Raw genomic sequence first — 13,751 nt, forward strand, 5'->3', positions numbered from 1 at the left:
AAAAAAGGGGGGGGGGGAATAAATGTTGCCAAAGATGTGGAAAAATCAGAATCCCCATACTTTACTGGTGGATAGCCCAGTCACTTTGGAAAACAATCTGGCAGTTCCTCAAAATGTTAAATATAAAGTTATCGCATGACTCAGCAGTTCCACACCTAGGCATATACTTAAGAAAACTGAAAACATGTTCATCCAAAGTTGATATCATTATTTGTAAACATTAAAAAAGTGAAAATAATTCCAATGTCCATCAATTGATGAACAAATAAAATGTGGCATATTCACATGGTAGAATATTATTTAGTCATAATAAGGAATGAAGTAGGGACTGCGGGTAGCACAGTGGTACAGTGTGTGCTTACCATGTGCAAGGCCCTGGGTTTAATCACCAGCATTTAAAAAAAAAAAAAGAAATGCAGTACTGATGCATGATATGTCACATACCACACTATGCAAAGTGAAATAAGCCAAGCACAAAAAGCTGCATATTGTATGATCTTATTTACATAAAAATGTTCAGATAGGCAAATCTATAGAGACAAAGTCGATTAATGGTTGTCAGGGGAGTGGGGAGTGACTGCTATTGAGTATAAGGTTTCATCTTGGAGAGATGAAGATGTTCTGGAATTAGTGGTAGAGGCTGCTTGACTTTGTAAATGTACTAAAATTTTATACTTGAAAGGGAGTGAGTCCTGTGTTATGTGAATTATATCTCAATTTAACAAGGGGAAAGATATTAAAACTGCATCATAAAGAGTATGCTTGTTGGATAGATAACAGTGGGAAGAGAATTTTAGGCAGAAAGAATGGAATGAGAAAAAAGATGGATGCCACAATAAAGCAATGCACCTTCAGTAAAGGGAGAATGACTCCAAGACTGGAGCATGGGGAACACAGAGAGGAGGGGCAAAAACAAAGCTAACTAGGTAGAGACGGAACAAATAATAAAAGCACTATATATAAGCCAGTGAAGGAGGAGACCATGGGATACCTTGGTCTCCTCTCAGGACAAAGACCTAACTGCATTGCTGGACTCATTCCATCTTGTCAAGAAAGCCTTCTTTCATCAACTCAGAATCATCTAGCGACTACTCAATTTTGAAGCCCCATTCTCATTTTCTCACCACTTATAAAACGCCATCTATTTACATCATTGTGAGTTTGCTCCCCAGCGGAGTACACACGCCTAGAGGGCAGATTGCTTCCAACCTTGATCATGCTGGTCCAGGAACACAGTACTCTGTGGAATTACTAAGATGTTTCATGAGACTGGCAATTTTAATAAAACTGAGTTTCCTGACTTCACAAACCATTACTCACATGGCCACCCTATTGGAACGCCTGCCTAACCAAATTCATTCAAATCCTTGCCCTCTTTTATTCCAATGCCACTTGCTTGCAAAGGCTTTTCTTGCTCACCCACCTGGGTATAAACTCTCCCCTTTTTGAAATTCTGTACTTTTCTTACAGTACTGATTCCACCATGCCTTGTACTGCAGTTTTTTGGACATTACTCTCAACACAAGCATTACTCCTTGCGTACCAGAACCTATACACCTTGAAATAATGTCTATGCCTTTCCTGACTTCCTTGCAACTCCCAGCACTGTGCTAGGTACAGTCTAAGCTGAACTGTTCAACCTGAAAGAGGAATGATGAAATCAGAGACAGAAATAATCATGGTCACAAAAGTGTTTAAAAATCCTAGAGGAAACTACACGAAATGGGATGCAGGCACAAATAATGGAGTGTGTATTTTGAATCAATTTGTGACCACTTGGTGTGTTTATTTTCATCACATGGATTTCATTTTGCTACAACTCCAGAAGATCAGACAAAAGGTAATGACCTTGCAGCTGCTGTGTTCCCAAGTCTGAGGTTTTCTATAATATAAACAAAAGGTTCTGGAGGTATGGTCTCTGTTAATACTTGCCAGTGTGGGTCTGGGGGAGAAATGGATGGTGGGGTAGGAGGCAGCTGGAGGGAAATCCACCTAATGAACTGACAGTTCATATAAGCAACACCTGGAGTGTTAAACCCCCTCCAAGTGTTATTTTACAAAAAATACCCCAAACAACACCCCCACACACACACACTCTTCCTTTGGTAAATGTAAAAATTCTTCCACCAGCTGCATTCTAGGCTGAAATGTGTGGCAGTTCAGGAGTGATGGCAGCTGGGAAAGATCTCATTCAGGGTGTAGTGACCACTCACCAGCAGCTATACTAGCAGCCAGGGGATAACTGGAGCCTACAAAATGAATCCTCATAGCCATATTCCTTTAAGGAAATGGATTAGCCTCAATCTGCCTGCTCAAAGTGCTCTGCTTGTAAACACTGAGGATACTGAAAATACTTATCAGCATCTGATTGGTGAAAGGATCAGCTTTTCAAATAGAAACTTTGTGACATCAACTTTTTCACAACTTCCCATTTCATCCTTTTTTTTTTTTTTTAACAGAGAGCTAGAATTTACCTTTATTTATTCATTTATTTATGATGCTGAGGATCAAACCCAGTGCCTCACACATGCCAGGGAAGCGCTCTACCACTGAGATATCGCCCAAGCCCCCACTCTTTAAAACTTTTCTAAAGACCATGTTTTGCTTTTAGTTCTATTATTGTTATTTTTTTTAAAAAAAATTTGTTTTAATTAGTTATACATGACAGTAGAATGCATTTATGCACTTTGATATATCATACATAGATAGGATATAATTTCTCATTTTTTTGAGTGCACATGTTGCAGAATCATATTGATCATGTAGTCACATATATACATCCAGTAATAATGTCTGTTTCATTCTACTATCTTTCCTATTCCCACATCCTCTCCTCTTCCCTCCCATCATTTCCCTCTATCTAATCTATGGTAATGTTATTCTTCCCTAGTGCCCCCACCTTATTGTGATTTAGTATCTGCATATTAGAGAAAACATTTTGCCTTTGGTTTTGTGGGATTGGCTTATTTTGCTTAGCATGATACTCTCCAACTCCAACCATTTACTGGAAAATGCCATAATTTTACTCTTCTTTAAAGCTGAGTAATATTCCATTGAGTATATATACCACATTTTCTTTATCTATTCATCTATTGAGGGACACCTAGGTTGGTTCCATAGTCTAGCTATTGTGAATTGAGCGGTTATAAACAATGATGTGGCTGCATCACTAGAGTATGCTGATTTTAAGTCCTTTGGGTATAAACCAAAAAGGGGGATAGGTCAAATGGTGGGTCCATTCCCAATTTTCTGAGGAATCTCCACACTAATTTCCATAGTGGTTGCACCAATCTGCAGTCCCACCAGCAATGTATGAGCGTATCTTTTTCACCACATCCTCGCCAACATTTATTGTTGCCTGTATTCTTGATGATTACCATTCTAACAGTAGTCATATGAAATCTTACAGTAGTTTTGATTTGCATTTTTCTAATTGCTAGAGATGTTGAACATTTTTTCATGTATTTGTTGATCAATTGTATTTCTTCTGTGAAGTGTCCGGTTCCTTAGCCCATTTATTGATTAAGTTATTTGTTTTTTGGTGTTAAGTTTTTTGAGTTCTTTATAGATCCTAGAGATTAATGCTTTTTCGAGGTGCATGTAGTAAAGATTTTCTCCCAATCTGTAGGCTCTCTCTTCACTCTACTAATTGTTTCCTTTGCTGAGAAAAAGCTTTTTAATTTGAATCCATCCCATTTATTAATTCTTGTTTTACTTCTTGTGCTTAGGAGTCTTGTTAAGGAAGTCAGATCCTAGGCTGACATGGTGAAGGTTTGGGCCAATTTTTTCTTCTATTAGGTGCAGGGTCTCTGTTCTAGTGCCTAAGTCTTTGATCCACTTTGAGTAGATTTTTGTGCAGGGTGAGAGATAGAGGTTTAATTTCATTTTGCTACATTTGGATTTTCAGTTTTGCTAGAATCATTTGTTGAATAGGCCATCTTTTCTCCAATGAACGTTTTTGGCTGTTAAATATTGATAATTACTGCAAAGCCAGATTCAGGCCAAATGTCTGCTTCCAGAACCTTGTGACATGGCCACTACTTCTGACAAGACAGAAGGAACTAACACTTATTGAGCACTTGCCATATAACAGGCACCAGGCCTGGCACCCTCTTCTTATTTCATCCTTACAACAACTCTAGGAGGCAGACAGCCACATTTCACATACAGAGCAGTTAGCGGGTCCAGACAGGGTAAGTCTTTCACTCAGGAGCCTCAAAGGAAAAACTGGAAGAGTTAGATTTGTCTGACTCCAAAGTCAGGGTTCCTTCTATTGCTCTCTGCCACAACTACAGGATAATATGAGCCAGGGAAGTTCTTCCTTCAGAATTTGCAAAGATGCTACAAGAGCCCGTGATTCTAGAATAGGCATTGGTAAACTTTTACCAAGTGGCTTAATAGTAAATATTTCAGCTTTGTGGGTTTTATGGTCTCCATTGCAATTACTCAATTCTATAGTAGTAGTACAACAGCAGCCATATATAGTTTATAAGTGAATGGTATGGCTATATTCCAATAAAACTTCATTTACTAAAACAGGTAGCAGACCAGATTTGGCCTACAGGCTACAGTTTGCCAACCTCTGCTCTACAAGGTTATAGTTGAATAATTATTTGGGCTTAAAATCAATAAAGAATGACCTACTTTTAATTTACTCAAGAAGCATGAGAGTTTTCTACACTCGACAATATGGGAGACAAAGGATGGTATAAGACATGATCCATACACTTAAGGAATGTACAGCCTTTTGACAGAGAAAAGCCAAAAATAAGAACATGAGATAGCATGTGGTAAGTGCCAAAGGAGGACCAAGGGCTGACTGATGGATCAGTAGGATACTAGGAAATGAAGAGTCCACAACTGGATTGAATAATCTTGCACCTGGGCTCAGAAAGAGTCAGAAAAACCTCTTAGTGGGCAAGAATGAAGAATAAGTCAGAAGTTACTGCTTTAAGCACTTAAAAAATACCCATTCTGGTGAGACCACATTAAGGTTTTCAGCACAAGTCAGATGCTAATCAAAGACAATACTGATTTTTGTCTCACCAAGCACTTTAGCTCCCTGTCTCATCCTCAAAGGACAAGCAATGGCCTAAGGTACAAGATGAAGTGAGCACTTTTGGGAACCTGAGAGGTCTTTCCATTTTCCTCTCTGCTGATACTTTAAGCACTGAAGTGTCTGAAAGGAGCTGCAGGCAAAGGCCAGCAGAAACCACCTTGGTCACTCTTGGAAGTCTAGTAATAAGCCAGTTCTTAAAACCTTACCTTGCTCATGGCAGTCAAGGCAGGATCGCAGGCTGCATCTAGATCCTGAACCAGCAACTGAATACTGCTGGAGATGACACTGCAAATCAAATCACTGTGGTCAATATTTTTAAAAACCACTGTTTGAATGACTGACACAGGCCCTTCCAAATATTTTAGTCACCTGTGTAAAATTTATTTTCATTTCCCCAAACTAAAGTTTTAATGAATGACCATGAAGGAGCAGTTAGCTGTTCTTGGCTTGGAGTCCACCCTCAACTCCGTCTTCAACAGATACACACACACACACACACACACACACAGGCAAACTCTCAGACTGCTCTTATTTGGGTGGGTCCCCACCCAGTCAAGACCTAAACTTCTATAGGTAGGCCCCTGAACTGTCATCTCCAAAACCTTCTTTGAGTTCTTTTCCAAGAGTAACTGTTTTATAGAGCTTGTAAGGTCAGGGAAAAAAGGAGAATTTTGATTTTTTTCCTCAATAAATGGTTGAGTGAAAGCTAAAGTTTGGTCCATCCTCGTTCTAGTTAAAGGCAGTGGAACAGGAACTGATAATAACAAAAATATTGCAAAGTCATAACAAGGAGAGAAATATCCTAAGAAGGTTTTGCTATTTGAACTTCTTGGATAGAGTCCACCCTTGGCCCCCTCGAACACACACACACACACACACACATACTCTCTCTCTCTCTCCCTCCCTCCCTCTCCCCCGGCACTCCCACTCCCGATGGCTAAAAGCTGGCAGTTTATGCTTTGTAATATACAACACAGTCTGGGGTTGTAGCTCAGTAGTATAGCACTTGCCCAGCATGTGTGAAGCCCTGCACTGCAAAATAAGAAAGCAAAAAAGATGGTCAGGCATAGAGGCTCATGCCCATGCCCACAGTGGTACATGCTTTTGTCCCAGAGTGCTGGGGAGGCTGAGGAAGAAGATGATTTGAGCCTGGCTTGGGCAACATAGCAAAACTTTGTCTCAAAACCAGAAAATAAATAAACAGATTAAAAACTCCCTAAAACACAGGAGGATGCAGGTGGGGACAGAGGGAAAAGAGGGAAAGCCTAGAACTAGAACTTCCTATAGGGATAGCCAAGGGAGGATTTCTTCTCTTGGGTTATTCTAGATAGTGCAATGATAAAGAACAGTTAGCTAAAAGAACAACTGCATCTGAGGAGGCAGAACAGGAGGCAGCTGCCAATTTTAATGCTTCTTCTTGATGGCTAATGGAGAACAGAATGGAAATAATCCCTATCCAGCAGAAGGCCCTGGAAACCTTTTAGGTTCTGAAGTGACTATAGCCAACATCCTGACACATGCTGCCCCATGAAGGAGAAAGGACAAGCCCCAAGCAAACTTGTGTGAGGTACATACGTGCTGAATGTGTCCATTTCTCCCGTGAGATTGATTCGTTCAGTCAGACTTACATCAACTTTTTCTTTGAGTTTTTCTTCTAACTGTTAGAAAAAGAGAAACAGAAATATGTTTAATGATTATCAAAGGAGTACCATAATAATAATAACGTTTACTAAGTTTGATGGATCAGGTACAATTCTAGACACTTTCAATGATCCTTATTTAATTCTCTCAATCCTGTAAGGAAGATTCTATTATTATCCTCATCTTCCAGGTGAGAAATTAAGATTAGCTTATCCCAGACAGTAAGCGGTAGGGCCAGAAAATAAACTTCTTCAGAACCAGTGTTGTACTTTTTCTTATGACACACCAAACATTTATAGTTAATCTTGAAAAGACCCTGATTTTTAAGATATTCCCTGCCTCATGAACTTCAGACTTGCCCACCAACACTGGAAACCTTTGCTGATGAGTGGTAGTAAAATGAGTTAATCAGTTATATTATTTATTGAGCATTACTATGAGTCAACCAGCTTGCTGAGATGTTGGAGACACAGTGGTAAACCAAAGAAACACGTTAGCCTATGGCCTAAGACAGAAACACATGCTCCTGCAGCCTCAAAGAAAAAAAATGATTGACCAGGAACTGTAAATATCCCTGGGAATTGATTCATCTAGCAATCCTAGTCCTACCACAGTCTAAGAATGAATATTTTGTGTTCAATTAAAAAGAAATTTTTTTTAGTTGTAGATGGGACAAAATACCTTAATTTATTTATTTTTATGTGGTGCTAAGGATTGAACCTGGTGCCTCACAGATACTAGGCAAGTGCTCTACCACTGAGCCACAACCCCAGCCCTTGTTTTAAATTTTAAAATGCTCTTATAATCCAGGCACAATGGCACATGCCTATAATCTCATTGGCTCAGGAGGATAAGGCAGGAGGATCACAGGTTCAAGGACAGCCTCAGCAAGTTAAGGAGGCCCTGAAAGAACTGGGGATGTAGCTCAGTGGTAAAACACCCTGGGTTCAATTCCCAATACCTAAATAAATAAATATTAGATAAATTTTTAAAAATCCTCCTGGAGATGTGTAAATTAGTGTAATTTTTTTTGGGGGGGGGGTGGGTACCAGGGCTTGAACCCAAGGGTAATTAACCACTGAGCTACATCCCAAGCCCTTTTTTTTAATTATTTTTAATTTTGAGACAGGGTCTCACTTAAGTTGCTTAGGCAAAGCTTTGCTTAATTGCTGAGGCTGGCTTTGAACTTGTGATCCTCCTGCCTTAGCTTCCCTAGCCACTGGGATTACAGGTGTGCACTACTGTACCCAGCTAGTATAATCTTTTTGAAAGGCCATTTATTTAAAAAGCAAAACTTTAAATACATGAAGTCCCTAATATGGTAATTTCCCATCTAGAAATGTAGTTTAATGGAATAATGAAAATAATGTACAGAGATATGCAAGTACTCCTTGCAGAATTTATTAACTCAACCAACAGTTATCAAAAGCCTATTTTGTGCCAGACTAACAGAGTAAGGGAGTTATTCAGTGAACAAAACAGGTAAGATCCTGTTCTTGTAAAGCTCACATTCTACAGTTGGCAAATGTGGAAACCACTTACATTTACATATACAAAGGGCTGATGAAACAAATGAGGGCACAGGCTTATCATGCTTAAAATCTTCAATATCCCTTCCTATTACACTGAAAATAAAATTCAACCTTCCAACCATGATTTGCATCGCATCTAGCTCTCTCGCCCCGACTTGCCTGTTAGCCTCCAGAGCACTGGCCTTTGAGGTCTGTAGGACACACTGGGGATTCTTCTTTTTAATATTTTTTTAGTTATACATTGACACAATATCTTTATTTTGTTTATTTATTTTTATGTGGTGCTGAGGATCAAACCCAGGGTCTCTCACGTGCGATGCAAGCGCTCTACCACTGAGCCACAACCCCAGCCCCATACACGGGGGATTCTCCTTCAGGACCTTTGTACTCCACATTTCTACTTCTCTCAGAAGTGCTTCCTGTTCGCGCCTCCCAACCAGCTCCATTGCTTTGCTACACTCTCACTTCCCAACTCTTCCAAGTTCTCCCTTGGCAGTTTCCTCCTGTAAATATCACTTCCTGGGAGAAGTCCTCCATGACTACCCTCCTTTTCAGGCAACTCTCTTCCTCCAGCACTGCAATGTTTGTTTTCTTCCTAACACCAATGGAAGTTAAATCTTGGCTTATTTATTTATTGGACATCCCATCTCCAATTAGTTCTGTTGCCTGGAAGAAAGAAACTTGTCTACCCTGTTCACCATCCTTAATAAACACCAGATGTAGTGCCTAGGACATAATAAGTGCTTAATAAATATCTCTAGATAAAGAATGAAAGAATGAATGAAACACTGTATGCCATTGTTTAAAAAAAAAAAAAAGCTGAGGTAATACTGATATGGAAACATGTCCATGATTTAAACACAAAGCAATGTTGCCTTGTGGTAGAATCGCAATGTAGAGTGTGGCCTCATTTCTATTTAAAAAGATACAACAAAAATGTTTAAAAGGATATACACTACTTAAATAGATAACAGTGGTTGCTTTGAGGGGGTGAGATTATGGGGAAATTTCATCCTTATGTATATGATTTTATAATATTTGAAACTTTTTGTTGCTTTAAAGATCTGTTTAATAGGGAATATTTCAAACATTTACAAAAATCACAGAACAGGATAATGCACCAAAGCACCTATCAGCCAGCATCACCAAATTGTCATCACATGGCCAGTCTTGTTTTGTTTATATGCTTACCTACTCTCCCATTTCTTGAATTATTCTGAAGCAAATCTTAAGTATTCTGTCACTGCATCTGCAAATATTTCAATATGTATCTCTAAGAAAGATAAGACTCAGCAAAAAAAAAAAAAAATTCCTTTAATATCAAACACCGAATATCACCCCGTGTGGTGGTGCGCACCTGTAATCCCAGTGACTTGGGAGGCTGAGGCAGGGACAGGAGGATCGCAAGTTTGAGGCTAACTTTGGCAACTTAGTGAGACCCTGTCTCAAAATGAAAAATAAAAAGTACTGGGGATGTGGCTCAGTGGTAAAACACTCCTGCCACTGGTTTAATACCCAGTACCACCCAAACAAAACAAGACAAAAAATACACCACATATCTAGTTATGTTCATATTTCTTTCATTGTTTTAAAAATTTTAAAATAACTTGTTTGAATCAGTATCTAATCAAGGTCATAGGGGGCAAGTGATTTATATGCCTCTTTTAAAAATGAAATATAGTCAAAATATAAAAAATACATACATCTTTGTGTTTAACTGGATACATTCTGATAATCATATACCCCTCTGTAATCACCTCTAGTAACAACACACAGGACACTTCCATTCCCCCAGAAAGTTACCTTATGATGCTTTGTTCACTTCCCCCCCTCCATAATCTTATTTCCATCAGCACAGATGAGTTTTGCTTATATCTGAATAAATCTTAATAAGAATCATATAGCATGCGCTCTCTGACGTTAGCTTCTTTTGTCTGACATATGTATTGAAGTCATCCACTGTGGTTGGGTGTACTAGCAGCTTGTCCATTTTATGGTCGAGTAATAGCCCATTATATGTTCATCTGTTCTCTTTATCTATTGAAAGACACTTGGAGTGCTTCTAATTTTGAGCTACTGTAACCACCCCTGTATGCATCTTTCTGTGGTTATGTTTTCATTTACACTGGGTAAATACCTGGGAATGGCAACACTGAGTCATAATGCTTTATAAGACACTGTCAAACTGTTTTCTAAAATGGCTATATCTCCCTGTGGCCAATGTTTTCTTCCCCAGCACATTAAGTCATGTGTATGGGATAGTGGAGCACTTGATGATTAGGGATTTTGTCAGTGTGTATTTTGGAGAGTGAAAGGTTCACAACTGACTAGTATCCAAAAGAACTTGTTTGAGGAATGGCAGGCAAGGTGTGATAATGCATGACTGTAAGTTTTCAATCTGGGACCTTAGGAAAAAAATCAAATGGCTATACATATTCTTTTATATTCTGATTATGAGAATTCCAGCTGTTCCATTTGTTGCCCATATTTGACATTGTCTTTTTGACTTTTAGCCATTCTAATAGCTATTTTGCCCTTTCCTACTAATTAATGATGCTGAACACTTTTTCTTTGCTTATTTTACATTTATATATCTTCTTTTGTGAAATGTTTTGCCCATTTAAATGGGTTGTTTGCCTTTTTATTGGTGATATTAGGTGCTCTTTGTGTATCCTATATTTTTCCAAGTCTGTAGCTCGTCTATTTTCTTAATGGAGTCCTTTGATAAGCAGAAAATTTTAATTTTGATGAAGGCCAATGTATAAAAAAAAATTCCCTTTTCTGGTTAGTATCCTGACCAAGCAATCTTTGTCTACCCAAGGTTGTGAAGATCTTTTCCTGTTTTTCTTGTAGAAGCTTTGTGATTCTGAGCTTTACATTTAAGTCTATGATATGTATATGTGTGTGTGTGTGTGTGTGTGTGTGTGTTTGTTTCTTGGAATTGAACTCAGGGGTAATCTCAACTGAGATACAATCCCTAGCCCTTTTTATTTTAATTTTGTTTTACTTTTAATTTTTTCTTTCTATTTTTATTTTGAGACAGGAGCTCACTCAGTTGTCCAGGCTAGCTTCCAACTTGTGATCCTCCTCCCTCAGTCTCCTGCATTGCTGAGATTACAGACATGCACCACTGCACCTGGTCTCTGATCCATCTTTTCTTTTTAATATATTTTTTTAGTTGTAGATGGACACAATACCTTAATTTAATTTATTTATTTATATGTGGTGCTGAGGATCGAACCCAGTGACTCACATGTACTAGGCAGGTACTCTACCATTGAGCCACAGTCCCAGCCCCTCTTATCCATCTTGAATTAAGTTTTGTGCATGGTATGAGGAAGGAGTTCAGGCTGTTGTACATATTTAAAATCTGCTGAACCAAGATGGGCATGGTGATGCATGTCTGAATAGCCATGATTTTTAGAAAGAGTTTCCTTTCTCTATTTAATTGACTTGGCACCTTTGTAGAAGATCATTTGGTCATATACATGTAGGTCCATTTCTAAACTCATTCTGTTCCACCAATTTATTTGTCTATACTTATACCACTCTGACACTGCCTTGATTACTGTAGCTTTGTAGTAAGTTTGGTGCTAGATGCTGAGGATTGAACCAAGGGCCTCATACTTACTTGGCCAGGATTCTCCATTCCCCTGAACTACACCCACAGCGATATATAGTAAATCTTGAAATCACATAATAATACATCCAATTATTTTCAATATTGTCTAGTTCTCTATAAACTTTTCTTGACCATATCTTTAAAATAGCTTCCTGAAATTTTTTAAAAAACATATATTCTTTAAAAAAAAAAAAAAATATATATATATATATATATATATATATATATATTTGTAGTTGGGCACAATACCTTTATTTTATTTATTTATTTTTACGTGGTGCTGAAGATTAAACCCAGCACCTTGCATGTGGTAGGCAAGGCTCTACCCTTGAGCCACAACCACAACCCAGCCTCCTGGGATTTTGATAGGGAACTGTGCTAAGCTATATTCCCTAGGTATCTGATATTTTAAGTGGCTATTGTAAGTACTATTTTTAAAAATAAATTATCCTGGACTGGGGAATGTGGCTCAAGCGGCAGCGCGCTCGCCTGGCATGCATGCGGCCTGGGTTCGATCCTCAGCACCACATACAAACAAAGATGTTGTGTCTGCTGAAAACTAATATATATATTAAAAAATTCTCTCTCTCTTTAAAAAATATAAATAAATAAATTATCCTTTTTAGGATAGTTTTAGATTTATAGAACAATTGGAAAAATAGTTCAGAGAGTTCCCATATACCACATACCCATTTTCCCACATTATGGACATTAGGCCTACCCTAAATCCAAGATGATCTCATCTTGAGGTACTTAATTACATTTGCAAAGACCATAATTTCCACATAAGACCACATTTCTAGGTAAGGGAGAGGTTAGGACTTTTAATACTAGTTCTTGATACTTCTGCTTTTTTTTTTTTTTTTTTGGTACCAGGGATTGAACCCAGGGACTCTTAACCACTGAGCCCTTTTTTACTTTTTAATTTTGAGACAGGGTCTTATTAAGTTGCTTAAGGCCTCAAAAAATTGCCAAGGCTGGCCTTGAACTTGCAATCCTCCTGCCTCAGACTCCCAAGCTGTTGGGATTACAGGCAAGCACCACCAGACTCAACTTCTTGTTTTTTTTTTTAATGACATGCTATCTCAGGTTCATCTGCTCATCTTACACATTTCTTGCTCCAGACATGGAATTAGTCATTTATCCATAAATCTCTCATTTCTTTTAGTGGAAAATGGTATTTAGAGATCCAGGCAGCTAAGAATGTATTTATTTTTATAAACAATTTTCACTAAATTATAAAAAAAAAAAAGCTACACATACCATGAGTCATCAAAATGGTTTCTGATCTACTAATACTTCTAGAATTTTGAAGATTATTCTAGAAAAATAATGTGAAACATTTAAAATACTGTATTCTAAAAGATATTCTTAGGATTATTTATAATTTGATGTAGTAAAAACAATTATTAAGGATACTGTTAAATAATTCATGATATAGCCCCTTAATGGAATGTTATATAGCCATAAAAGATGCTAGTAACAAAGACATTTTAGTAATAAGACAAATGCTAATGCTATGACAGCAACAATAAAAGAATGTAAAAACTGAATTAAGATTATAATATACAAAACTGTTTATAAAAATGATTGAAAGAAAATAACCCCAGTTGCTGATATGATTATTTGGGGGTATGGGACTGTAAGTAATAATTTTTACTATGTTTTTTCTTTTTTATTATGGTGATTTTATCTTTTTTTTTTTGAACTGAGGATTGAACCCAAAGATGCTTTACCAGTGAGCACACCCTGAGCCCTGTTTTTTTGTGATGTCAATAGCCAGTGATGTATAGCCCTTTTTGTTTTTTATTTTGAAGCAGGATTTCACTAAGTTGCCAAGGCTAGTCTCAAACACTGATCCTCCTGTCTCAGCCTCCAGAGGAACTGGGATTATAGG

General features: G+C 37.9%; 1 protein-coding gene across 2 annotated transcripts in view; it reads right to left on the reverse strand.

Moving 5' to 3' along the window:
- Positions 1-13,751, reverse strand: part of Vps53 (VPS53 subunit of GARP complex) — a 146,538-nt gene that overhangs the window by 38,086 nt on the left and 94,701 nt on the right. For both annotated transcript variants that reach the window (XM_015501034.2, XM_048793292.1), the window contains exons 16-17: positions 6,635-6,717; positions 5,266-5,344 (exon numbers count right to left, since the gene is read on the reverse strand). In XM_015501034.2, coding sequence (XP_015356520.1) covers positions 5,266-5,344; positions 6,635-6,717 — 162 coding nt within the window. The remainder of the gene's footprint in view (positions 1-5,265; positions 5,345-6,634; positions 6,718-13,751) is intronic.

The sequence above is a fragment of the Marmota marmota genome, unplaced genomic scaffold (assembly GCF_001458135.2).
Source record: "Marmota marmota marmota unplaced genomic scaffold, marMar, whole genome shotgun sequence".
NCBI classification, from domain to species: Eukaryota; Metazoa; Chordata; class Mammalia; order Rodentia; family Sciuridae; genus Marmota; species Marmota marmota.